The 26,750-nt window shown below is 61.0% G+C and overlaps 2 protein-coding genes across 2 annotated transcripts in view; one reads left to right on the top strand and one right to left on the bottom strand.

Annotated features, from left to right (window-relative positions):
* Positions 1 to 659: 659 nt before the first annotated feature.
* The window catches only part of CORO7 (coronin 7), a 57,257-nt gene continuing 31,166 nt past the window's right edge, over positions 660 to 26,750 (bottom strand). The window contains exons 10-28 of the mRNA XM_027610058.2: positions 8,366 to 8,420; positions 7,892 to 7,949; positions 7,667 to 7,812; positions 7,494 to 7,586; positions 7,220 to 7,366; positions 6,565 to 6,691; positions 6,081 to 6,256; positions 5,455 to 5,563; positions 5,262 to 5,348; positions 5,038 to 5,180; positions 4,856 to 4,960; positions 4,691 to 4,776; positions 3,720 to 3,861; positions 3,534 to 3,623; positions 2,897 to 3,013; positions 2,493 to 2,628; positions 2,010 to 2,101; positions 1,384 to 1,470; positions 660 to 1,278 (exon numbers count right to left, since the gene is read on the bottom strand). Coding sequence (XP_027465859.1) covers positions 1,273 to 1,278; positions 1,384 to 1,470; positions 2,010 to 2,101; positions 2,493 to 2,628; positions 2,897 to 3,013; positions 3,534 to 3,623; positions 3,720 to 3,861; positions 4,691 to 4,776; positions 4,856 to 4,960; positions 5,038 to 5,180; positions 5,262 to 5,348; positions 5,455 to 5,563; positions 6,081 to 6,256; positions 6,565 to 6,691; positions 7,220 to 7,366; positions 7,494 to 7,586; positions 7,667 to 7,812; positions 7,892 to 7,949; positions 8,366 to 8,420 — 2,002 coding nt within the window. The 3' untranslated portion in view covers positions 660 to 1,272. The remainder of the gene's footprint in view (positions 1,279 to 1,383; positions 1,471 to 2,009; positions 2,102 to 2,492; positions 2,629 to 2,896; positions 3,014 to 3,533; positions 3,624 to 3,719; positions 3,862 to 4,690; positions 4,777 to 4,855; positions 4,961 to 5,037; positions 5,181 to 5,261; positions 5,349 to 5,454; positions 5,564 to 6,080; positions 6,257 to 6,564; positions 6,692 to 7,219; positions 7,367 to 7,493; positions 7,587 to 7,666; positions 7,813 to 7,891; positions 7,950 to 8,365; positions 8,421 to 26,750) is intronic.
* On the top strand, positions 12,704 to 25,313 carry VASN (vasorin). The gene is made up of 2 exons (XM_027610059.2): positions 12,704 to 13,125; positions 21,337 to 25,313. The coding sequence occupies exon 2, from the start codon at positions 21,347 to 21,349 to the stop codon at positions 23,375 to 23,377; it is 2,031 nt and encodes a 676-aa protein (XP_027465860.1). The 5' UTR covers positions 12,704 to 13,125; positions 21,337 to 21,346; the 3' UTR covers positions 23,378 to 25,313.

The following is a 26,750-nucleotide window of genomic DNA, read 5'->3' on the forward strand; positions in this document are numbered from 1 at the left end:
TACTCGACACGTGATTGCTGAATTAATGTTAAGTCAGGCTGCCTTGGACTATGTTTTGGACCACTGCCCTTTCCTCCAACGCTCCAAATTCTTTCTTCCCTCAGTGTGGTCGCTGCCCTTCCTTTTGTCTGAAATGTTCTTCTTGCGGCTCTGTGGGGCCTTCACGTCTCAGCTCTCATCTTAAAGGTTGCTCCTCAGACTGAACACCCTGCTCTCCCTGCATCTCAGCTGCTCCCTTTTCACACAATTTGTCCTCTTTCTTTAATTAAGTAATATCTTTGCCCAACATGGGGCACGTTGAACTCACTACCTGAGATCAAGAGTTGCATGCGCTACCAGCTGAACAAACCAGGTGCCCCTATTTTGTCTTCTTTACAGCTTTCTGCACAGTTTGCTTACTTGCACACGGTCTGGGTCCCCAGCACAGGAAGACTATAACAAGGGCCCCGAGAGGCCTTATCTCTCCTGTTCATTACTATGTCTACCATCCAGAGCACTGTCTATGTGCTGGATGAATGACTGAACTCATAGCAGCTGAAAAGGACTCAGGAGCAAAGTGAGACCTGGGACAAGGGGGAACCCAGAGCCAAAATGCCCTCACCCATCCTCCTGTCCCCTTCCCCTTCCAGTCAGCCCAAAGACCACAGCAGTGCAAGAGGTGGCCAGGTTAGAAAAGTTTAATTGCTGAAAACATCCAGGGTATATTCAGGCCAGTCCCTGAGGGGTTCACACCCCCCTTGATTGGGCCATCAGCTCTGTAATGCCCCCTTCTCCTGGTTTCAAACCTGAGGAGGAGGGCAGCTGGTCCCTGGCTCCCGAGACTGATGCAGCTCCGAATGGCCTGGCAGGGAGCCAGCCCCCAAGGCTCTTGACTAGAAGTGGGCCAGCAGGCAAGATGGGATGGCGTGTAACAACTGAAGGTGCTGGGCGAAGCCAGCCCAGGCTGGGACCAGCCCAGGGGCGTGCTACTGACCCCCACTCCCACCCCACCCCACTGCCACGCCCCTGGCTCCACATGCTAGCAGGCAGCGGAGAAGCAGCCAGTCCCACAGAAAGCAGAGGTGCAGACAATCCACAGGAGTTGCAGCGGGGCCCAGAGGCCACGGAAGTGCCCAAGGCCCAGAGGAAGCCAGGGCTTTTGGGACAAGGTGTGCCAGGGCCAGGAGGCATCTTCCAGTTTGAGGGTGAAAAGTGAGGTGTGCAGGGGGCACCACACCAGGTGGTTCTAGGAGGTGGCAGCGGCCGGTGAGGCTAGAGGTAGCAGTGGGCAGGCTAGTCCTGGGGAGACAAACCGAGGGGGAGGGGGGTGAGGGGTCTGGGGAAGCGGGGTGACGTGGGCTGCAGGGGGAGGGAGGGGATGCCAGGGCCCTCTTATCTACTCACCCACTCGTCCTCATCCACGCCTTCGAAGGAGTCTTGGGGGAGCGGGTCCTCCCGGTTCCCCAGCTTGGCCACCATGGCATTTAGCAGCTAGGAGAGTGGACAGGAGAAGAGGTGGGAAGGGAATAGGACAGGGCTTCCAAGCCCAGGAGCACAGGATCTCACAGTTTGAACCCCGACACGCTTGTGAAGAGCCATGTTCATCAGAGCCCTGACAAAGTGGATGGTTCTCACAGGAAGAGCCACTCAGCAGAGATCAGGATGCCCGAGGCAGATGGACACGCGGCACTGGAGTCACAGGGCAGCTCTCTCTGCACACTGCCTCAGACGCTCAAATGGGCGCCAGGGTCAAAACGCACTTGGGTCCCAAACCCTCGGCTCTGTTTGCGTTGGGCCAGGCGGGAGGGAGGCCTCTTTCTGCCCTTCCCTGCCCTTCCCTGAGTCCTGTGTCCCGTGGGTCAGCTTCAGGGCTCTGGAAGGTCTCCCCATCAAGCCGCCCAACCGAGAGACAGAAGGGGAGACACTGGCTCCTGCCCCAGCCTGGCTTGGACTAGAGAACTGGAGGGCAATCACCACGTGCCGCCAGGACCCCGTGCATGCCACAGTGACCAACCGCCTCCCAGGCCTACCTCCTCCTTCTTTTGCTGGTCTGACTTCTCTTCCAGGTAGAGTGCTGAGGGTGGGACCCGTCGGGCAGGGGCTTCACGGGGGGCCTGGCTCACTGGGGTGGGGGAGCGACAGCATCGGACATCAGCAAATCCCTCCAGTGTGGACTCCTTGCCCAACCCTTTGGCCCCATTCCCTAGGGAATCTTGTGGCAGAGACCCCAGAGGGGGCGACAATAGCTACCTCACCCTCTGTTCACAAGGCCTGTCGTGGGCACCCGGCAGTGTGTGTGCACATATGCGTGCATGTCAGGGGTGGGAAATGTGGTGGAAACACAGACCCTGGGCCCTGCCCTCAAAAGGCTCAGAGTCTGAACCTGGAAATGCAAATCCTCGGGAGTGCCGGAGGTTTCTGTATGCCAGCAGGAACAGGGGATCTTGCCCCTTTCTCCAATCCCTACCCACTCCTGGGCTTCCTACTCACCACCCTCCAATTCCTCATCCTACCTGGGGTCATGCCGGCAGGCTGCAGGCTGATAAGCCGGGGCTGCCCATTAGCACCTCCCAGCCAGGCGCTGGCACTGAGCACAGGCTCCCAGCTCACGGCTGTGTCTGGGAAAACATCATCCTGGAAGAACTCTTTCTGTAGGGAAGGAGAAAGGAGCTACCCTGAGGCACCTACCAGAGACCCAGGGCACACCAGCATCCCCTGGGAAGGGGATAAGATAAGACCCAGGACCCAGGGCTGGGGTTTCTGCCAGTTTCAGAATCTCAGCAGAGTAAGGGGTACAGGTACCCCAAAGAGCACTGAAATGGGACTGTTTGGTGACAGGGTCAGTCAGACCTCAAAGCCCCTGATAGGGGCTGGGAAGGGGGACTAGGTATTTGGGGTGCTGGGCCCCCAACCTCACCCTGACTCGGGGTAGCCGGAAGGCGACAGGCTCCAGGGAGGTCTGGCGAAGCCGTAGGCATCGGGCAAACTCTACTTCCCGCACGTCACATTCTGTCTTGGGCAGGAGGATGAAGCCCTGGGAGAACAGGGGATTCTGAGCTGACACCTGGGCCCTCACGGAGCGCCAGAACTATGGCATGTCCCCAAACCAGGGAGCTCTCTGGAGGAAAGATACCCTGATCGGCAGCCCTGATTATCGCCTCTTTCTATGGAGATTTCATGCTACCAACATAACTTGTTCAATGCAGAGCTGGGGAGACGCATGTGTTAGCACCATAGGGCATTTCCACTGACAGACCCCACGGATATAATAGATAAGCTCCACAGCACGAGTAACAGTAAAATCAGCTAAAATAATTAAGAAGTGATACCCTGGATGTTTACTGCCCTGGCTTTTAATATAATTTATTTGTAGGCTCATATAACTTAAGGCTTTATGGTTTAACCTTTAATAATGGTGGAGTTTAACGCAGGCACACCCTGGCCCAGTGACCGGCTGACCCCACAGGCCCCTGCACTTCCCCATCTGGCCAGGAGAGGGCGTGGGAGCCCTGTTCCCACAGATCAAGGAGGACCAGGGAGCGTCCCAGGCTCACCTTGTGTGGGTCAGGGGACGTGAAGCTATTGCACTCTAGGAAGAAAGGAGCCTCGGGGAGCAGCTCGTACAGGAACACGCGGGTGTCGCCCTGAGACGGGAGTGGTGAGAGTGAGGCGGCCAGCTAAAGCTGCCTTCCTCCCCACTTCTCAGCCGCCCAACACCTCATGTGCACACCCCAGCCCACCTTGCCCGTGAGTAGCACCAAGCTGGTGTCTGGGTCATAGCTGGGAAGCAGGGTCGAGGGAGCCACGTCCAGCCCCAGCACTGCCAAAGGACCACCGGCCAGGGCCTCGGTGGGGTATAGGAGTAGCTGACGCTCACTTCGGCTGCAAGGGAGATCCGGGGAGAAGCAGGTCCTTAGAGCTGCAGGGGCCTGGGTCAGGGCAAGGACTCCAGCAAGCATCCTGGTCTTGTCAGGCTGGGGGCCCTGAGGGCTTCAGAGCTGAAGAGTGCCTCTGTCCATTCTGATCCAGCTCTCAGAACTACCGGCCTGGTATCATGCCACAGCCTCATCCCCGACTAGTACTCACTCTGCTGCCCCTGACCCTCCTCAGCACAGTCCTAACACCAGCACTGGTCTCCTGGCCACTGTGACCTGTAGTCTGGACTTATATCCCCACACTCTGCTTCTCATCCTCTGCTCCAGCCAGGCTGGTCAGCTTCCGGGCCTTTCCACCCAGACTTGAATGCCCTCTCTTCTGGGTTTCTAGTTACTAGCTCCTTTGTCACTCAGTTCAGATGACATCTCCCTCAGGATGCCCTTCCTGATCCTTCCTCCAAAGTGCCAAATACCCATCCCTTGGACTTCTCTATTAGGCTTGGTTGTTTCATGCTCTTTACCTGGTCCCCACCGGGCATGGGCTCCAGGCAGCAGGGCGTGGCTCTCATCCCTCTGGTTCCCAGTTGACTCATTCTTCCTCCTCACCTCCCTCCCTCCCTCCCAACTATCTACCAACCTACCCACCAACCCACCATCCACCCACTCATGCACCCACCCACCCATGCATGCATGCATGCATGCATCCAGCCAGCCATCCAATTAGTGAGTAGCAGGGACAGCTTCTAATGCCTAACAGGTGTATGCGTGTCCGGGGAAGGAGGACACAACTAGCTGCTTAAGTATGGAGATGGAGATGGTGGTCCCTGAGTCCTTACCTGTCAAAACCAGACACCAGCAGACAATGACCATCACACACCCAGACAACACGGGCTCCACGGGCCCCCTCAGGCCCTGGGCCTTCCTGTTGGGATACAGCACATGAGGCCCAACAGCCATCCCTCAGGTGGGCCTGGAGACCGCCCCCAGTGCATCCTGCTCACCTGCAGGGGCTCAGGGCCACCCCGGGGCTCATAGACCCGCAAGTACCCGTCCTTGCAGACAGTGGCCAGATGCCGTCCATCAGGACTCCAAGCCAGGCTAAAGATCTGGAGGCGGGTGCAGATAGATATGAGAGGCAGCCTCTGGGCCTGAGGCTGGGTCCCTGCCCCCACACATGTCCTACCTGGTCCCGGTGGCCCTGCAGCCTCAGCCGCTCAGCTCTGGCCTGAAGGTCCCAGATCCGAATGGTAAGGTCATAGGAAGAGGAGGCCAGCACATTGGCTGCCAGTGGGTGGAAGCGCAGAGAGTAGATCTTCTCTGTGTGGCCTTGGGGTGAGGCATGGGGTAATGTTGAGCCCCTCAGGAGTCACCGCCCATCTCCCATGTCCCACCCTGGGCCCAACTGACCTGTGAGCACAGACTCAGGTGTTGTGAGCACCTTCTGCAGGCCCTCTGGGGGCACCCGCCACAGTCGGATCCTGGCATCCTCCCCACCTGCAGAGTACAGGCTCATCACTGCTGTGCCCAAGACCTCCGGGCTCCCCCTACCCTCATTCAGACCCCTGGGCCCTCCCGTGAACCTACCGCCCAGCCTCCTTACCAACAGCAAGGCGGTAGGGGTCAAAGGGGTCCCAAGCCAGATCAGTCACAGCTGCCCCATTCTGCAGCGTGGGCAGTGCTGTGTCGGGCAGGCGGCCAGGCTTCTGTAGCTGTGGGAGGCATCATCCCGCGGAGGCCCATCAGTAACAGGCAGGACAGCTCAGTCCCCAGGGGCTGCACGGCAAGCAGCGTGCCTGGGCCCCCACCCTCTGCAGCCAATGCCCCACTGTTGGGAAGCCCAAGCTGTCTGCCTCAGCCATCTTGTGCTCTGAGCACCAAGTGCCAACTGTGAAGTCCCAGAAAGTGGGGGGGGGGGGGCAGCGTGGAGTGGTGGAAAGAGCTCAGGCTTGAGGCCCAGGCAGCCTGGGTTCGAACCCCCGCTCTACCACTTACACGGCTATGTGACCTGACAGGTCACTAAACCTCTCTGTGCCTCACTGCTCTCTTCCATCTGTAAAAGGGGGATAAGAGTGGTGTCCCTGTGGGACAGTGGAGAGGATTAAAGGGGATGCCAGGTGGGTGCCTGACACATGGTCTGTGCTCAGAGAATGTGAGCTGGTGTGGGTACCCAATGCCCTTAGCTTCCTGCAAGGCCCTGGGGGCACCGTGGTGGGTAGGGTCCCTCACCTCAAGCACAGCCACCTGCCCACCGCTGCTGAGCAAGGGCACGGCCACGCGTAGCTGGTTGGCACAGAATCCGTCACTCTCGCCAGGTGTGGTGAGGTTGAGTCCCTTGAGGTTGGTGATGTGACTGTCTCGGTGCAGGACAGTGCCCTGAGCATGGCGGAACTTGGAACTGGGGCCTGGCAGGCATCAGGGACAGAGCCACATGAGGATGCCCTGCCTGCTTGCCTGCCTGCCTGCCCTGAGTCCGGGCTACCTGCTCCCCTCACTGCAGGGCGCACGGCCCATGCCCCGGCCTCTGCCAATACAACTCACCCAGAACTATGCCAACAACTACGCCTGGGAAGGGGACTTGCAAGCCCAGGACTCCAGGGAACATCCAGGCTGCCCTCTTACTTGAGACTCACCTCATCCCACAAGGACAGGTGACCCTACCGGGAGGGGCGGTGGACAGAGACAGGGTTAGTTCCTGCCCTGACACACTTACCCAGCAGGCTCTGTAGGGACCTCTGGCTGGGGCTGGTGCCGATGCCACTGGTGCTAGAGAGGGAGGGCCCCAGGCTGGAGGGCGTGGAGGGCGAGGTCAGTGAGCTGAGAGGAGAGGAGAAGCCCTCCTGGGAGAGAAGCACCCTGGGTCAGACAGCAAGCCCCTGGGTGTGTTCGCCAAAGAGAGAGGGGGTGCTGGGGTCATCACTCTGGGCCCCTCCTCCCGGGCTGTGGGACACCGTGGGGGCAGGAAGCCCCACTGTGGGGCGTTGGGTGAAAACACAAACACCAAAGCTGACAAGGGCTGGAGGTGGCACAGGGCGAGCTCAGCTTCAAACTGTGGGGACAGAGGGTGGCAGCTACCAGCTCCTAGCTTTGTAGAAGGACAGGCCCAGTTCGGTTAAGATCTGCCAGGATTTTAAGAGAAGCCAGAAATCTGGATTTTTCTGTGAAAGTCTTGCTTTTCATGTGTTTGCTCAATTTAGAGAACAGTGCAAAGTTCTTTATTTATGCTTCACGTGTTTCTCTCTGTTTCGCTTGAAAGCTAAAAAAGGCTCAAAGACCATCAGGCAGGCAAACGCATTTGTCCAGTTTGACTCAGGGCACCCACTGCGGCAGCATGACGGGGAGGACGGGTGGTCGGCCCGGGCACTCACGCTGGGATCCGCATCACCCACAGGTGTCTCTGCAGGCAGGGCTGCTGCTGACGGGGCTGCATCAGGGGAGGGCTCCGCAGGGGGCACCAGGCAGGAAGTGAAGCTGGGGTAGGGCTGGTGAGCTGGGTGAAGGCTAACCTTCTGCACCTGTGGGAAGAGGCTGGTGTTTGAGGCAGGGGGGACAGGTGTTTGAGGGTGGGTTAGCATACAGCTGGACTGCAGGGCAGTGCGGGGGGGGGGGCACTGGGAGTGGCCAGCCAGGCCGTGGCCCTACCTGCTGGTTGCTCCCAGCCCACCAGGCATGGGAGTCGGAGGCAGGCACGCAGCCTGCTGTGTCTGGGAACAGGTCCTCGTGGAACTCCACAGCCTGGTGGCAGACAGGTACGTGGCCAGGGAGGTCCAGGCCCCCCAAGATCCTCCTAGCCCCTCACCCGGGGTCCCCCTCACCTTGCGAGGCACGTGGTAGCTGACGGGCACGATGGCCGTGTCACTCAACTGCAGGACGCGGAGCACCTCGCAGCCCATGACAGCCAGTGCCCGCCGGGGCACAAGAGTCGCCCCGCGCATCACGCTTTCCAGGAGGCACTGGGTCACTGTGGAGGGGACACCACGTGAAGATGGTCAGGGAGGGTGGGAGAGAGGAGGGGGAGGATGGAGGAGGACAGGGCTTACCTGGGCTCAGTGCAAGCTGCTGGGGGGCCACCTCATAGCAGTACAACTGACTCTCCCCCTGAAACAAGCCCAGCCTGAGTGCCATTCGCGGTCATGCCCCCCACACCCACCCCAGCTCCTGCCCCTGTACTCTGGGCTGTATCCGCAGTGAGCTTCACCGTGAACGAAGAACAGGGCATGGTCAGGATTTACAGAGCACCTGCCGTGGGCTAACCCTGCTTGATTGTTGGCCTTGTCCACAAATCTGACATTCTTGGGAGTTACAGTCATGCTGACCTGAAGGCCACTCAGCCTGGCAAGGGTGCAGCCCGAGTCACACTGCTTCAGCTTCTTTCTGGGGTGGATGGCACCCTGCTGTCCCCAGTCTCCCAGCTGGCTGGCTAGGTCAAAGGTTGGGACAAACCTGGCACGTGAGGGCACTACCCTGGGGGGACGGGGTACTGACATGGACAGGCACTCCAGCGTCTTGCTCACCTTTCCTGCCAGGATCAGGAGCCCGGAGTCTGGGTCCAGCAGGGGCAGCAGAGACCTGAGGGAGAGAGGGCTAGCTGGCGGGATGCGGCCAGCCTCTGTGCCTGAGGGGCAGCTGGAGAGCTGTCAGCCTCGTGACTCCAGACAGGGGCTCAGGCCAAGCACCACGCTAGCCAGGAGGGATGCAGCCCCTCTGCCGACGGGGCTGTGTCCAGCCTGTCCCCTGGGACCCTCCACCTTCTCTCTCCCTGTGCTACCAACACGCCGACAGCGAGCATATCCCCATGTCCCAGCCTTTCTTGCCCTGGGTCCTTCACTTCAGGATTCGTATGGACCCTGGGCATAGGGGAGCTGGCCCCTCTTTCTATACCTCAGTACCGAGCTCCATCCCAGGCTCACCAGCTCCAGAAAGACTCCACATACACTCTGTCCCTGGTCCCACCTTGGCCAGCCTAGGCATCAGGCCAGAGTTACCAGGGAAGATGAGTGGGTGTGCTGGAACCAGGGACTCCCTCCATCCCTGCCCAGTGCAGTTGGCCTGGGTGCTCCAGGTCCGCACTAAGGTTTGGGGACCCCCTCCTCGGTTACCCCAGGCTCCTGATGACATCTTAGAGACTCAGAACCCCTCTCAGCATGACTTTAAAACTAAGGCAGGGGCTGGGACCAGGGCCTCCTTTCCTTCCCTGCCCTCCCCATTCTCCGTCCCCCCTCTGCTCCCAAGGTGGGGCTTTGGGTGGGGGGCAGTGGCTGCGAACATAGAGGGCAGGCTGGAAGCCCCCAGCAACTCTGCTGCTCTATGCCAGTCTCCCCTGGGCTGATGGCCTGTCACTGTCCAGGAAAACTCTGACAGGTGCCTTCATCCGTTTGTTTCCTCTCCTGGTCTTGGTTTCACGTCCCTAGGAACCCAAGGGCCTGGACCCTCACCCCAATGCTGACACTCGCCCTCAAACAGAGCCCCTTCCTCATTGTGGTCCCAGAGGTTGCCCAGCTGCAGGAGCTGCATCTATCCCTCACCCAGGCCCAGCCCTCCCCTTCGCCTGCCTGTCCATTCCCTCCTGGCTAGCTGCCCAAAGCCCACTTGCTGCCCACCTCCCCTCCCTACCCTACTGGGAGCCACAGACTGGGCTGGGGAGCTGGGTGAGGCCCTGGGTGTCTCCACAGCTTCTTGGAGTACTCTGGGCCGGTCACCTGTGAGTAACAAGGGCTCTAATTACCTTGGGCTGACAGAGTGAGCTGGGCTCAGAACTGCCCTTCTTGACCTGGTCTGACTAGTGCCTTCTGTGGGGGAGCAGACGGGCTGGGGGACAAGGTAGGCGTGTGACCTGGGGCGCCCACCACACTGATGCTGGCTCCATAGGGGCTAGAAGCAGGTCCCTTCAGCGGCTCTAACAGGACTTTCATTCACTCACTCATTCACTCCCAACCATTCATTCCTCGGCCGAGCTGATCTGTACCCAGCCCTTGGCTCAGCCTGCAGTTTTGACTGGAAGTGAGTGCAACAGACTCCACCTCTGTCCTCAGGTTGCTCATGGCTTGCCTGAGAGGCAGACACACTCCAACCCCCCAAACATGCGAAGGAAAGGTTCCCTGCAGACGCACGGCAGGGGGCAGGGGGACCTGACTCTGGCTGGCCGCAGGGGAGGAGTGTGTTCCCTATGCCCCAAGGGTTGAGGAGGAATCAACCAGGTGGGGAGTGTACTCTCCAGACAGGAAGAGCAGCCTGTGCAAAAGCTCTGCAGTGTGGCGGGCAGGTACCTGGTCTGTCTGGGAAACAGGGTGAAGGATGATGTGGCTGGTGGCCTAGGCAGTGAGGGTGAGGGGCTGAGCCTGGGGATCAGGTGGGTAGAGGCCAGACAGAATGGGGCCTGGTACATAAGAAGGGGAATTCTGCCTCCCTCCATCGGACAAGCAACAAGAAGCTGATGACATGTCTTAAGTGAAGGGGAACAGGATCAGACGTGTGCTGAGTGGAGATCGCCATGTGGAGACGGACAGGAGAGGGTAGAAATGAGAGGTGATGGGTTCAGGGCAGTGTCTGAGAGCGAGTGGAGTGACTCCTGAGGCCCCACTGTCACCTTGGCAAGAACTGGGGAACGGGTCTGTGGGTGGCACTGACAGCTCATCAGTGCTCTAAACCAACCTCCTCAAGACGCTCCACCTGGCCTCCCTGTACTCTCACCACATCAGCCCCAACTGGCCAGCCCACTGACTCAGGCGCTGGGGGGCGCGGGGGCAGGAAGTCATGGAGGGCAGGGCTGGCTCCTCCGACAGGTCAGGCCAGTCTTCCTCACCTCGGGCAGAGCCATCCACAGCACAAGCCAGGAAATGGGGTCAGGGCACCCAGCCCCCAGGGTTGACCAACAGCTGGCACGGGCCTGACCCCGGGCTTGGAAAGAGAGCCAAGCCAGGTGTGGGTCTGGAATGCAGAACACAGTTCTGGCCTGGCAGAGGACCAGGGGAGGTAGGGGTGGCACGGGCACCCCTCCTGCTGCCATGGTATGCCGCGGGGTGGGCATCTGGGCCTGCCACTGGAAGGGACTCTGACCCAGGTCCAGGGGTCTGCTCTAGACCAAAGTCATAGAAGGTCTACAGCCCAGGTTGGGCCCCCACCTCCAGGCCCACGTACCAGAAGATGCAGGATGATGGGATGGTGGTACCAGGTCATGTGAGGGAGGAGTTAGCGCCTGATAATCCCATCAGCTTTCCCAATATTCCTGCATTTAGCACAGGAAGTACTGCCGGTCAGGAAGAACAGCTTTAAGAGTTCTCTGGTTTTCCTTGCCAGCCCATCTCTCCCCTTCAGACTCACCAACCTAGACATCCTGGCATTGCCACTGGTTCAAAGCAGTCCAGGTCCTTTGGATCTGTCCCTGCCACCCAGGCTGGGCAGTTGGGACCCCTCCTCCCGGACCAAGCCTTGCCCCACACCCCCTAGCTGCCTTAGAATCAGGTTCTAAGGGGTGTGTGTGTGTAATATCTTGATTCCATATGAGAAGAGAATGGAAAAACTGGGGAGGGGGTCCCCTGGAAGCTACCCTTACACCTCTGGAGGGAGTAGGAGCACAGCATGGGTGAGTCCAGGCTCAGGATTGGGGTGCGGGAGAGACCCTTTAGGCGGGTGGTTTATCCCTATCAGCACGAACTGGACCCAGAGGCGAGAAGTTTGGGGGCCTGTCAAGAAGTCCTGTTCCTTGGGGAAAGTCTGGCTAGAGGCCCTTGGAGCACCCCCCCGGGGGGGGCATGTGTGGACCCTCCTGAGAGCTTTAGGGGACACAGGGCCATCCGACCAAAGCCACACGGTACTGACCGCAGACTCAAATGTCTCAGGAATGTGAGTGAGTGAAGCAACCTGGTGGGAAACACCTGGGAGTGGTGGGGACTGGGGCAGCCAGTGAGCCTGGGCCTCTATCAGAGGGGGCAGCTACTACTCAGCCCTTGCCCGTTGTTCCTATTTAAGGCAAGCTGGGAAGTCCCATTTTAATGTGAAACCACCGGATTTTTCAATTTTGGCAATGGCTTCAAAGTTTTAAAAAGTCCCAGATAGGCCAAATGAAACACAGCCGAGAGCCAGCACTGGCCCAGGAGCAGAGGTTCACAAGCCATGCCCCACATCTACATATACCAAGAAAAGCATGTAGTGCAGGCCGGGCTGGAGGGGATGACAGGTATGCCAAGGCCCTCTGGAAGTTGGGAGCTGAGCTGGTCCCCAAAGGCTCTGAGGCATGACTCTGACCACAAACATAGAGCAGGAGAGCAGAGCATTTTCCTGGAATATTCCAAGGCAGGGGATTTTTCTGGACTAGTCTAGCCCCTGGCACCACCCTCCCCCCCCACCAAGGGCCACCATCAGCTGCACCCAGGCCCCACCCACACTGATGGTGAGGCCTAACCTCCCACCCCATCCCACCCCTCCAGCACTGTGGGGCCTTGGGCAGACTCACTTCCCCTTCCTGTGTCTCAGTCCCTTCATCTAAAATGTGGAAAAGGTGGCCCAGGGATACCTCCCTGAAAGCCCTCATGGTTAAAAGGACCCCAGAACTCAGATTCGGCATTAGAGATTGTACTTAGAAGGCTCTCAGAGGGCTCTGTGTGGCCTGCCCAAGAGTTTTTGAAACTGGGATTAGCTACCAACAATAACACATTGAGAGATTTCGCCTAAAAACTCCAGATTTCCAGTTTCTCTTGAAAAACCTGAAACTCTGGCAGACTGGGGCAGGTCGTAAGGCAGAGCCCTTACACCAACCCCCACTTTCCCTACCCACCCACCGCCACCTCTCCAGGTCTCCACAAGCTGTGGGGTCTCCTCCTTGAGTTTAAATAGTGCCCTTATATCGCCTGCCTGATGTGTCATGGGTATCCGGGTTTAGGACTCTTGGTCTCACTCTCTTGCTTTTACTAAAAACAGGGACCCGCCCAGAGTCATATGGCAGACTAGCGGCAGAGCAGACGGGAGCGCGGGACTCCCGCCTCGGTCGGGAGGTGGGTGAGTGAGTTTATCAGGCAGCCGGCGAAATGACCCCTTTAGCGGAGAGAGGAGGCGGGTCTCTGTCGGCCCCGCCCCGCCCCGCCTCGCGGGGGAGCGGCCCCGCCCCCAGCCCTTAAAGTGCGACCCGCCGACCGCGAGCTGACTCCGCAGCGCAAGCCCGGGGCCGGGAGACACGGACGCGGCTGCCCCCGGATCCCGGAACCCAGGACCCCACCGGGCCGGCCGGCCCGCCCCGCCCGGCTCCTGCCGCTGTCGCCACCGCCGCCGCCGCCCCCCGGTGAGTGTCTGCCGGGTCGGGGCGCTGCGGGCGGAGACCGGGGGCGCCATGGGCCGGGCTGTGCAACGCGCCGATCACGCGCGCGAACCCCCCCCCCCCCCGTCGCGCGCACACGCACTCAGGACGGACACGCGACCCCCAGCCCCGCACGATCCTCGGAGCCGACCTGGGCGCAGGGCGGGCGGGCCCCATGCACCCCTGCCCGCGCCCGACTCGCCCCCTCCTAGGACAGTCCCGGACAGCCCCACGGCCGCGCGCGCGTCCAAGGCTCACCGGCCAGTAGCCGGCAGGGCTGTGAGCAGACAAAATAAACACCCCCTCCCTCGCTTCCTCCTCCCACGGCTGGGCCCTCCGGCATGACCAGTTTTATGAATCAAACCCCTTTGAGGGGACAGCCAAGCCATAGACTTGGTTACTTTTAGCTCCTGGAGTGGGACAGTCTGGTTCTGGGCCTGGAGCCCTCCGTGAGCCTGTACAGATCTGTGTAGATTGGCCGCCTGGGGGTACTGAAGGCCCTTGTCACTTAGGACAGAGCCAGGGGGCCAACAGGCATGCAGCCTTGGGGAGGAGTGGGGGTGGCTAGGAGGTATCTGATGCCCCGTGGGGGGCAGGAGACAGACCTTGGCTGGCTGGGGCCCTTCATTTTCCAGATATTAGGGTGCCCCATCTCTGCCTCTGCCAGGGACAGGGTTTTGCTTGGGCTATGAACCCAATGGCCTGGAGCCAGCTTAGTCCTTTGTGTCCCTGGGCTGGCAGCTCTGGGGCCTGAGGGCTGCTGAGGTCCCCTGTGGTCACTGGCAGGCCAGGCAATTGGTGCCAACCATTCTGCGTTGCCCCCATTCGTTAAAGATTACCACAGCAGGGTCACTGACTGCCTCTCCTGCTGGGGCCCAGGGGTGGAGTCTGCAAGGTGGGAAGGAGGAAAAGGCCCCGAGGGTCCCACTGTCCCCCTGCTTGCCTTTTGCACCAAGGGCAGGTGAGGTTCTGGAACAGGCACCAGGACCCAGAGCGCTCCTCTGCAGGGTAAGAGCTTATAGGGCTGGGAGACTGTACTAAATTTCAAAGGTTCCTTCCCGCTAGGCTGGACTTTGGGTGTTGGGGGCACAGAAGGGTAGCTGGGTGGGTGCCCTCCAAGTGGGGTCCACTTGAGCTGGTCCAGAGGGCAGTGAAGTCCAGTATGGGCCCAGCTGTTGGCAAGGCCCAACAGGGATAAGGCCAGTGTGTGGGGGGATGGGAGAGCAGTCCCCTGAGTTGGCTGTCTTCTCCCAGGGGAATCAGCCCCCGGAGCTTCTGTAAACAGAGTGTCAGAGGCAGGAAGAGGGCTCTGGTAATGAGCAGCCCAGCTGGATTCCCTCCAGACCATTATCTGGCCTAGGGAGGGAGGATGAGCACACACGTGCCAGACGGGGGGCCCCCGGGCACTGGCTGTCCCCACCTCCCCCAGATGCAGACTGAAACAGCTACTCTGGGACCTGTGGGTCCAGAGGGTCAGATGTGGCTGGTGGGGGACTGGTGTCCCAGGGCACTTTCTCCAGACTCTGGAAAGAGAGTGGGGGGGCTGAACACGAGAAGCCCCTCAGACATTGCCCAGACATGTGTTCTCCCTAGGAAGCCTCCTGTGGCAGGCAGGGAAATGCCCTGGGCAGGAGATGGGTCCAGAGTTTCTGGCTCCCATTCCTGACACCCCTACTACTGCTCTGGGGGAGCTGGAGCAAGATCCATGGGGTTTTATAAGTGGACCCCACCCCTGAGCTGGGCAGCTCTCAGCTGGTTCCAGGAGGCAGCTCCCACCTCAGAAAGCCAGCCAGCCGGTCCCCCTTGGTGACCAGAGAGAAGACTGGGTGAGCTTGTCCCACAGAAGCATCCCTGACCGTCTACAGGCCCTGAGCTCTCGGGAAGGGGAGCAATGCTACCTCATGGGGTTAGTGACCCCTCCTGTAGCCCCCCTCAGCTCCCCTTAGAGTCCCTCCCTGAGCCAGGGAGCCCAAGGCTCTGCGCTGCCAAGAAAACCAGCTCCCCTCACTGCTGTGGAATTTGCAAGAGTTCTTGGAGAAGGGGGAGGGAGTGTGTGTGTGTGTGTGTGTGTGTGTGTCAGTGTGTCAGAGCGCGGCCCAGTGGGCGTGTGTCTGGCGTGGGCATGTGTCTGTGCGCGCGTGACTGGAACAGGGTTGTGTTTGGGGGCGGGCAGGGGTGCTGCAAGAGTCTGAGTTCACCGCAGGCGGACAGGGGCTCAGCCTTCTTCCTTTTATCGGTTTCCACATTCCAGAGGCAGCCGGATTGCTTTCCCTCAGCTGGCTGGGCCGCCTGGCTGGCCAGGCCCTCAGGCCTCCCCCACTTTTCCTCATTCCAGCCTCCCTGGGTATGAGGAGGCTGAAGCAGGCTCCCTTGAGCCACCTTGGTTTTGAGGCATAGAGGCAGGCAAGGGGCCAGTTCTCCAGGTTGGGGACAGTTCCCCCAACCAGTCTCCTCCAGGGAAATGCAATAAGGCTCTGACATTCCTCTGCGGCTGCCTGAGAGATTTAATTAAAGAGGGAGGAGAGAGCTGGCTTGCACTGAGAAGGGGCTGGGGCTGAGGCAGTACTGGGGCCCCTACTGGCCCTGGGCCTGGATGGGCAGCAGTAAGAACTGAGAGACCTGGGTGAGGGAGCTGGGTTGTAGCTCCCCTGATCAGTTCGCAGACCCCAGGCAGGGCCAGTTCTGCTGCAGGGGAACCCAGAACCCCGGGCATGGCAAGAGTGAGAAGGGCAAAGACCCCTCTGGGGTCACTTCCTTCTCAGTCCCTGCCCAGGACCCAGACAACCTGGGCCCAGCTGGCTTGGGCTGGTGGCCTCCCTTGGTGACTAAGGTCTTCCTCTGGCAAATCCAGGGTTAATGGCAGGGTTAGGGCCTTACTTGATGGATGCTTGGCCCTGGGTGGGGACAGGACAGCCAGGAGCCCTGCGTCTGACTGAGCCCAGCCCCTGTGGCATCACACCCGCGCGTGCCGATGGTGGCATCTGGACTGGTCCATTTCTAGTTGGGCCACAGCCACCAAATAGCTCCCGGGGCAGCAGGTGTCCTCTCCCAACAGAGTGGCACCTCTCCTGACTGAGATGACATATCCCGCCACCCTGAGGGCCCACTTGAGCAAAATGGCTTTAGTCACTGGTCTCCCAGGCCTGGGCTGACAGGTCTGGTGGCTGCCGAGTCACCCATGGTGCCACAGAAGACACCCATTTGGGGCCAGGCACACCTGCTGGCGATCCAGAGCCCTCCCTGGACAGGGAGACAAGGCTGACATCAAGACTGTCCCCCTTTGCAATCTTCTGCCCAAGGGTCTGAGCCCTGTAAGGGAGACTCACTGAAGGAGCTTCTCCAAAATACAACTCTGCTTGGGCCTTATCCCAGAAATTCTTATTCATTGGCAAGGAGTGGAGAGGGCATCAGGAACTTCCCAAAGCTTCCCAGGAGATTCTGATGTATAGCGGGGGTTGAGAAACCCCTGGGGTTGTAGGTGGGAGACATAAATGCAGAAAGGGAACTGGATAAGGTCATAAAGTGGTGTCTTGGGCCTCATGTGTAGAATGAGGAGAGTGGGCTGGAGTGGTAAAGAGAGTAAGGCAGATGAGCCGAGACCAAAGTAGGGACTCCTGGCTTCATCACAGGGTCAGACTGCTGTCCCCACCCTCACCTTGTCCCCTTCCCCTGAAGGCCTAAAACAGAGACCCCAACCTCTCTGCTCTGCCGTGCCCCAGGGATGGCGAGATGGGCGGACCCAGCCTCGGCTCTGAGCCTCCTCAGACACGTCAGCGAAACCGGAGCCAGCCATCCTGGCCGCCGGCATGGTCCCCGCCTGCCTTGGGGGGGTTGGCAGACTCCTGGGCTGGGCCACTGCCAGGCCTGGCCGGCAGTGTTTAGCTGGGGGTGGGGGGGGGCAGCACTGGGAGCCAGAGGCCGAGGGCCTCAGGGTCAGACCTGCAGCACCTGACCCCTGCACCCACTCCGCAGTGTCTGGCACAGGAAGGGGTGGGCTGGCCTCGTCTGTCTGTCTGTCTGTCTGACCGTATGCCCCCACCAGCCAGGCGTGTGGCCTTCCCCAGCAGCAGTGAGATGTGCAGCCTGAGCTCTGATGCAGTCCCCCAAATGCCTGGGTCCCACCCACTCACCTGCCTGACCCAGGGCCTGTGTGTGAGTGGGTGCCTCCAGATGTCCCTCACACTCAGAGGTGGGTGGGGGCACCAGGGTCCCTGTGAGGGCTGAAGAGGATGTCCTTACTCATAGAGCCCCTCCCTCTGCTCCCTTCCCCCACTCCCAGGTCATATGCTGAGGGGGGCTGGCCAAAGGACAGCTCACTCCCCCACCCCTTCCAGAACTAAATACACTCCTCATCAGGCTGCTCTTTCCAGCTTCTCTCCCACACCGAAGGGTGGAGGATGGAGGGCAGCCTCCCCATGGAGGCCTCACTCTGGGCGTAGGGGGGCCTCCTGTCTGTGCTGAAAGTGGCGTGAAGCCCCTCCCACACCATGGCATCCTCACCCCATATGTGCAGAAGGCAGAGCTCAGGTTTTATGGGTAACAGCTTCAGTAGCTAATGTTTACTGACCACTTAGCATGCGCTCCAAGTACAAACTAAATAGCCCTGACAATCAGGCACTATAACCAGGAACGCCCCCTCTCCCCTGCCCTTCACAGACGGGAACCAAGGTAAAGGACCATGGCTAGACTGTCATGCAACCACACAGGCAGTGGGACCTTAAAAAGCCCCATCCCAGCAACTGTCCCCTGGAGGGCAGCACAGCCAGCAGCAAGAGCCTAGGCCTCAGTTTCCTGCCTCATCCCACCACGCCATGGTGGGCCAGGCCAAGGTAAGGAGGCTGCAGAGTCCAGGGGGAAGAGCGCCGACCTGGACCCTTTGCCCTCCTACTTCCACTACCCCCCAAGCCCCAGGGCTGCCTCCAGGAGGCTCTCCACACCCCTTGCAGAGGGAAAGGTCCCACCTCCCTGCCTCGGGTCAGCAGATCAGATATCAAAGCCCAGGCCCCTGGTCCTTCAGGGCTGCTGGAATTGCAATGGCCAGGAAAGCCATGACCTCCCATGAGACACCCCACCCCCAGTGCGTGCGCACACACACACACCAGAACGAGCCCAGACAGGCGGAATCACTCCCAGAACTTGTTAAAAGAACTCCCCCACTCAAAAACAAACAGAACAACACAACACTACAACCCCGGGTGCTCAGAACAACTCCAGAGAGTCAGGCAGGGCTGGTGAGAAACTGAGGCCCAGAATTGGAAAGGGACTTGGGAAGCTATTTAGGGGCCGAACTTGGGCCTGAACTCAGGCCTCTGTCTCCTGTTGCCCTGCTGCCCACCCCCTCCAAGGCCGGCCTTCACCTTCTGGGTCCCTTCTGGGGGCTATGTGATCTGCTTTTGGTGCCAGAAGAGCCCATGGCAGAGCCCCCGAAGCAGCGGCACCCAGCTTCCCATCTGCCAAAGCCCCAGTGCCGACTGCCTGCTCGGGCCCAGGTACTCACCCCAGCATCCTAGCAGGTGGGCAGCAGGTTAGCTGCTGCCTGCTGGGGTCTCCCCGGCCCAGGATGCCAGTTGCCCTTGTTCTGACCCAACCCCTGCTCCCCACCTACTCAGCCAGATTGCCACCCTGTGGCTGGACACCACCCTACAGCTCCCTCATGATGACTTTATGGATTAAAGGGCCAACAGACTCTGGGCAAAGCCCAGAGCCCACCCTGATGCCCCTCCTCAGCGCAGAGTGGGGAACACCCCCCAGCAGCAACCTAGGCCCCCAGGGGCCACACCTGGGCTGTTCAGTTCTAAATGCTCGCAGTCCTAGTCTATGTCAAATCTGAAATGCTTGGGGAGACACTGAAGAAAGCAAGGCCTCAGAACTGGGATGCCCCTGGCCCAGGCTGCCTGACTGGAGCATGAGCTCTTAACCATGACCTTATACATAGCCCAGGGGGAGCTGAAGCCGCAGGGGTGGCCACGTGTAGGGTCCCCTCCCACCCTGGAGCCTGGCTGCTCCCTTCCTGACCCTGCCTGCCCCGCTGGGAGAGCTGATTCAGGAGGAGGCGGCTCACCCCACACGTGGATGTGGGGGGCGGAGGGCGCTCACAGCCCACATCTGGAGGCCAGGCCACACCCGCTGCCTTCTGAGTCAGTGAGGGTGGAGCGGGTCCACTTGGGGGAGGAGGCTGGGTGTGGTGCAGGCAGCCCCCCTGGGATGGTGCCGGCAGGGCCAGAGGGGCACAAGGCCTTCCAGGTCCTGGTCCTAGCATCTTCTGAGGTTTGGTACAAAGCCCTGCCCCACCATTTACTCAGCAAAGATGAGCTAAGCATGCTCTGGGACACAGGGAAGTGAACAGGAGAGAGAGCAGGGGAAGGGGCACCAGCTGGGGGTCAGGGAAGGCCTCCCTGGCTGGCCTCTGTAAGGTGGTCATCAGTACAAACAAGTGAGGGGCAGAGGCTGATAGTCCCACTTCCAGGGCAGAGGGGACCCTGTAGGTGGGCAGGGCCTGCGCAGGCCCAACCTGGTAACAGGCCTTTACCCAGAACTGGTCTCCCCAGTGACTTGTCTTGTCTATCCTGGGACCACGTGCCCCTCCTCTGCCTCACATTGCGGGAGCCTGTGTTCCTGGGAGAGGAGCCCGATGGATGGCAGCAGGGCAGAACACGGGCTCAGCTGAGGGGGCCATGTTACCTACCATAGCGTGATGGTTGGCAGGTGTGGGGGAAGGGGAGGCTGAGCCCCAGCACAAAAGGCCCTTGTGTGAGCAGAAGGCGCCTGGAGGGGAGGGGTGCCGGCCTCTTGGGGACTCTCAGGGCCCAGAGAGTGAGGACAGCTGGTAGGGTGGCCCCTGGGCTCCCCCAGGAACCTGAAAGAGGGCCTCATACTGTGGTCCCATTCAGTCTAGAGCAGTTCCAGCTACAAGCTGGAGCCCAGAGCAGCTGAGGGAGCCGCCCCTTCATCAGCAGGGCAGGACCATCCCAGGCTGCAGGCCCAGCTGCACCTGGACATGGTTAAGGACCTAGGCTCCGGCTCAGATTTCCTGGCAGTGGGACGGCAGCAAGTCACTACACCTCCTGGAGCCACCACCCCCCCCCCCCCCGCCGCCCTTCTGTCATCTGGGAGCAATGAGGATAGTTTCCACCTGCCATGGCTGCTGGGGGCACCACACGAGGGGACTGTAAATGCTCGGTGAGCTAACACAGGGTGAAGAGCTGCCGCTCCTTATTCTCAGTGCTCAGGCCAGAGTGGACCCCAAAGAATAGCAGATGAACCAGTCTGCAGAATGTTTCTAGAGCCAGCTGATTTGGGGACCACCCCGTAGCCAGTGTCCCTCAACGTGCCCCCTGGATGAGCCCAGGGAGGCCAGGACCTTCCACCTCTGGATCTGTCATCACACCTCAGAGATGGGGGATCTGAAGCCCAGGGTTCCCTGCCTCCCTATCTGCCCCCCCAACACAGGGGAACACCTGCCAATAGCTCAGGCCCCCCTCTGCCCCCTCCCCTAGGAACATTCCCCCTGGCCACATCCTGGAGGGCCCTCAGCTCCCATACCGGGCAGGTCTGACTTCACAAGTGGAAAAACACCGATCCCATAGTTTCCATGTGAAGTCTTCCCGCGGCGGTCTCCTCCTCACTTGGAGGACACAGAGCGTGGCGGCAGGGGCCGGCGGCACGGGGCAGCCAGCTTCTCTACTTACGCACTGGCTGCCCGCCCCTTCTCTCCCAGACGCTGGGGGGAGGGGCTGCTGCTCTTGGACCCACGGGCTCCCCCCCCTTGCCTGTCCACCTCAGCAGAGATTTGTGGGGGGAGGGGACTTGAAGGGAGGGCACGGAGCCTGATGCTTTTTGACCACGTTCTCTCGAGCTGCAGAGGTGAGAGGGCTGGGGTTAAGGAGAGGGGAGTTTTTGTGGCCACTGAGTGTCTAGGTGCCAGCCTCTCTGCACGCATCAGCCCACCAAGCCCTGGTGACAGCACAGAAGTAGCAAGTGATGGCATAACGAAATCACGGGAGGGCTCAAAGTCACTCAGTGAGGGAGCTGATGGGGCTGGGACAGGAATGGGGCCGGGACACTGGGGACCTGACCATACCTGCTGTGCGCTGTTGGATTTGGGGGCAGGGAATGCCCTTCCTGGTCCCTTCCTGGCGTGACTGTCCCCCAGACTCCTGGCTCATGGTGTCATCTCTCTCTCCCCCCTGCTCCCAGGAACCAGAAGATGTGTTCCAGAGTCCCCCCCCGCCTGCTGCTGCCACTGCTGCTGCCGCTGCTGGCCCCAGAGCCTGGGGTGCAGGGCTGCCCACCCGGCTGCCAGTGCCACCAGCCACAGACGGTCTTCTGCACCGCCCGCCAGGGAGCCACCGTGCCCCACGACGTGCCACCCGACACAGCGGGCCTCTACGTCTTCGAGAACGGCATCACCACGCTCGACGCAGCCAGCTTTGCCAGCCTGCCGGGGCTGCAGCTCCTGGACCTGTCGCAGAACCAGATCGCCAGCCTGCCCGCCGGGGTCTTCCAGCCACTTGCCAACCTCAGCAACCTGGACCTGACGGCCAACAGGCTTCGCGAGATCACCAATGAGACCTTCCGCGGCCTGAGGCGCCTGGAGCGCCTCTACCTGGGCAAGAACCGCATCCGCCACATCCAGCCCGGAGCCTTTGACACGCTCGACGGCCTCCTGGAGCTCAAGCTGCAGGACAACGAACTGCGGGCACTGCCTCCGCTGCGCCTCCCGCGCCTGCTACTGCTTGACCTCAGCCACAACAGCCTCCCAGCCCTGGAGCCTGGCACCCTGGACACTGCCAACGTGGAGGCACTGCGGCTGGCTGGCCTAGGGCTGCGGCGCCTGGACGAGGGGCTCTTCAGCCGCCTGCGCAACCTCCACGACCTGGACGTGTCTGACAACCAGCTGGAGCGTGTGCCACCCGCCATCCAGGGCCTGCGGGGCCTGACGCGCCTGCGGCTGGCGGGCAACACCCGCATGGCCCAGCTGCGGCCCGAGGGCCTGGCTGGCCTGGTGGCCCTGCAGGAGCTGGACCTGAGCAACCTGAGCCTGCAGGCACTCCCGCATGAGCTGTCGGGCCTCTTCCCCCGCCTACGGCTCCTGGTGGCTGCCCGCAACCCCTTCAACTGCGTCTGCCCCCTAAGCTGGTTTGGGCCTTGGGTACGGGAGAGCCATGTGGCGCTGGCCAGCCCGGAGGAGACACGCTGCCACTTCCCGCCCAAGAATGCTGGCCGACTGCTCCTAGACCTCGAATATGCTGACTTTGGCTGCCCCGCCACCACCACCACGGCCACAGTGCCCACCACGAAGCCCGCGGTGTGGGGGCCCACGTTCTCCCCCTCCAGTCCGGCTCCCACCTGGCTCAACCCCACAGAGCTGGCTACCGAGGCCCCCAGCGTGCCCCCTGTGGCCCTGCCCACGGTGGGGCCTCCCCCCAGGCCCCAGGACTGCCCGGCGTCCGTTTGCCTCAACGGGGGCACCTGCCACCTGGGGGTGCAGGGCCACCTGGAGTGCTTGTGCCCTGAGCTCTTCACAGGCCTATATTGCGAGAGCCGGGTGAGGCAGGGGCCCCCGCCCAGCCCCGCCCCAGCCACGCTGCAGCCGCCCCAGCCCCTGCCCCTGGGCATCGAGCCGGCCAGCCCCACCTCCCTGCGCGTGGGGCTGCAGCGCTACCTGCAGGGCAGTGCCGTGCAGCTCAGAAGCCTCCGCCTCACTTACCGCAACCTGTCAGGCCCCGACAAGCGGCCCGTGACGCTGCGCCTGCCTGCTTCACTTGCCGAGTACACAGTCACCCAGCTGCGGCCCAACGCGACCTATTCCATCTGCGTCAGGCCTCTGGGGGTCGGGCGGCTGCCCGAGGGCGAAGAGGCCTGTGGGGAGGCCCGCACGCCGCCAGCCAGCCGCTCCAACCACGCCCCCGTCACCCAGGCCCGAGAGGGCAACCTGCCACTCCTCATTGCGCCAGCCCTGGCGGCCGTGCTCCTGGCTGCCCTGGCTGCTGTGGGGGCGGCCTACTGCGTGCGGCGGGGGCGGGCGGCGGCGGCTGTAGCGCACGGCAAAGGACAGGTGGGGCCCGGGGCTGGGCCTCTGGAGCTAGAGGGGGTGAAGGCCCCCTTGGAGCCAGGCCCCAAGGCGACTGAGGGCGGTGGGGAGGCCCTACCCAGTGGGCCGGAGTGTGAGGTGCCACTCATGGGCTACTCGGGGCCTGGCCCCCAGGGGCCCCTTCCCACCAAGCCCTACATCTAAGCCCGGGAGCGACAAGGCTGCTAGGCCGGGCTCTCAGCCCTGCTGGGATCCGCCAGCGCCCTCCTGCTGCCAGACCAAGGAAGTTCTCAGATCCCTACCGGGAGAACACATCAAGATCGCGGCTGTGTGACGACAGCAAGACCCCGCCCCTCCGTCTCCTCATCCATGAGATCCTGGGACCCACGTGACCACCTCTAAGGTGCCCCAAGCCTGAGTGCCTACAAGGGTGGCGTTTGCCCTGTCCTCTGCAACGTACAACCCGTGGGGAAGGGTGGGGCGGGCCCTGCCGTGTGCTGGTAACACAGGCCCAGGGCTGCCAGGCCCCACTCCCAAGGAGACTGGGGGCCAGTGAAGGAAGCCCCCAGAAAGACAGCAGAGGGAGAGTGGGGCTGGGGATGGGGCATGTGGGTCAGCCTCGGCCCCAAGGAGCAAAGGAACAAAAGAAACTGGAAAGACAGACGCTTTAGGAACATGTTTTGCTTTGGTTTTTTAAAAACATATTTATAAGAGATTCTTTCCCATTTATTCTGGGAAAATGTTTTTCAAGCTCAGAGACAAGGACTTTGGTTTTTGTAAGACAAACAATGATATGAAGGCCTTTTGTAAGAAAAATAAAAGATAAAATGAGTGTGTTTCTCTGGCGTGGCCCAGGCTACCTGGGCTGGGTGAGGGAGGGTGGGGGTGCAGGGTGGGTGTAAACGGATAGCTGTCTTTGTGGGGAAGCTGGGGGCCAGGAACCCTCTCCCCAGTGGGCACCAGGCCCTGGTCAGCAACCCCTGGGCTTGGGAGGGCTGCTGTTGAGGACCATGTCAGGAAGGGTGGCCCTTCCAGGTACCCCGCCCTGGGCTATGTCTGCCCAGCCTTAACTGGTACAGCCTCTCAGTTGAGACTGGGGTGCAGGCGGGAGCAGGGATGGGAGCTGGGCAGCTTCTAACCTTGAACAAGAGGGACATGAAGGCAGCCTCACCCCACCCAGGGCCAGTGGTCTGCCAACAGGAACTGTAGTGCTCCTGTGAGGCTGAGCAAGGCTCACGGCAGATAAAGGCCAAGAGGGTCCCCAAGGATCCCTCCTTGGGAAAGGGCCTGACAGGCACTTCACTGCCTCCCTTCCTCTGTGAAAGGGGTCCCTAGAGCTGTGTCCTGCAGGCCCCCACAGATGGTGCTGGGCCAGACAGAGCACACAGCCCTCCCTAAAGTCCTGATACCCTTCTACGTGGGCTCAGGCTGGGGCACCTTGCTCCCGGCCTCATGCTCTAGCAGCAAAGAGGGGTCTTGGTGGAGGGGCAGCACAGATCCTGAATGACAGGAACCGTCTGGTGAGTGGAGAGGAAGGGCCAAGCCGGGGCTGTTAGGGGCAGGTGGCCCAGGAACAGGACCAAAGATCTGAGCCTGGCTTGCAAAGGCCTGATGGCCCTGTGATGCCTCTTTACTCTGCACTGGGGATGTGCCCAGGCTTTCCAGAAACCCCGGAAGGGGGAGTGTTTTCCAGGAAGGCCACGGGCTGCGTGGGGGCAGGGCCAGGGATGCAGACTGCAGCTCTGGCCTGGACTGGGTGCTGGGAGCTTGGGAACAAAGATGGTAGCACACCTTCTTCCATGACCCTGAGACAGGAGGCAAAGTGGGCCCTGGGGCCGCAGAGAGGCGCTGCGAACCCTGAGCAAGCCTCCCCGAGGCCCCATGCCTGCATCCCTTCTGCGGGTCATGGCCCCTGGGCCCCACCAGCCTCACCCTGGATGGAAGGAGGCAGCTCAGCCAGGCCTGGGGAGCAGGCCCTGGGGCTCAGGGCGTTGATGTCGGCGCCAAGTCAGGCCCAGCCACGCGAGGCTCTGGATTCAATTAGCGGCTGCTGTGGGTTCTGGCATGGGAAGGGAGGAGGTGGGCGGTGGGTCGTGGCGGGCAGAGGATGGTGGCAGTGAGCCTGGGTGGGGCCCCTTCTTCCTGAGGCAGTGGCGGCCCAGGTGGATTTCCTGTGAGCCTGGGTCCCATTAGGGGAGCGGCTATGGCGCGGGCTGCCCTCCCCCTCGGCAGCCTTGTCAAAGGGGCCATTGTGGGCCTGTGGGCTGCTGCTGAACACAGCGTGGCTGTTGAATAAATGTTTTCACTGCAAAGCCAAACCTGGCCTAGTGGGATGGCAGGGGGTGGGGTGGGGAGGCAGGACCCAAAGACAGAGGCTAAACACTCACTCCAGCCCTCCCAGAAAAGGTATTTGGGGTGTCCCATCAGATCAGGGTTGGGGGGTGTAGGGAGGCCCAGGGCCAGAGTGGAGACCAAGCCAAGAGGCAACTGTTACGCAGGGCAATCCCAGTGGCTCCAGGGCAGGGTCCAGGGACGGATGTGGGGAGATGCCAGTGTGACTAGTGGGTCCTTGCTGCCGCAGGCCCTGTGCCATACGGGCTACACATGCTCCTGTTAATGCCCAGCAAATGCCCTGCAGGAGAGAAGCACCACCGGCTGGGGAGGTGAGCCAGCAGCTTGCTCACAGCAGGCAGGGACAGGATCCCAACACAGCCTCCCTGGCCCAGCATGGGGCTGCCAGCCATGCAGGCCTCCAGGAGACGCGTGGGGCCACCGCGAAGGACAGAAGCTCCCTGGTGTGAAGCAGCAGAGACCAAACCCCAGCCTCACCCTGCCGGGAATGGCTGCTGTGGTGAGCTCAACAGACAATCAACTTCTCTGGCCTCAGATGCCTCTTGAGGAACATGAGGAGATACATCCCCATCTGCCTGCGGCCGATGGGTACAGGTGACCGTTCACCCACCCAGAAGCACCGCCCAAGACGGTGTTTCTGAACCTCCCAGTCTAGAACATGAGCTGCTCCTTCGGTGCCAAGCCTGCCCTGCCACTTACCCTCCCGCCTCCAGCCTGCACGGACCACAGTGCCTGGGACACCCGCTGGGCCTGCTGCCTGAGCCCGGCTTCAAGGACAGGCCCCTGATGCCCTGCTCTTCCAACCATGGCATGTCTCCTCTGAGTGAGCTGCACTCCACGGACAATGGGGATGAGGAGGACACAGGTGGGAGCTGTGACAGAAGCCTCTGGGAGGGTGGGGCCCTGGGCACTCCCTAGGAGATGACAGGGAGAGGTGTGTGCCTCACCCCCGGCCCCCTTTAGCTTTTAAAAGAAACACTCACTGTTCTGCTCAAATTGAGATGGAAAATCTGTAAAACAGAGAAGAAATTGAGGGGTACAGTGGAAATCCATGGCTGTCCCCACATCTGACACCCTGCATACTTCCCATCTTCAGTCCAGATCATTCAGCAGGGCTGACACCTCAGGGAGGCTGAGGGGCAAGCGATCTGCCACCACTACACCCTGGTCCACCCGCTTTACCGAGGGCCGGAGAGTCCCCACTCCCCTGCCAAGGGTGTGGCCT

This window comes from Zalophus californianus, chromosome 10 (genome assembly GCF_009762305.2).
Source record: "Zalophus californianus isolate mZalCal1 chromosome 10, mZalCal1.pri.v2, whole genome shotgun sequence".
NCBI classification, from domain to species: Eukaryota; Metazoa; Chordata; class Mammalia; order Carnivora; family Otariidae; genus Zalophus; species Zalophus californianus.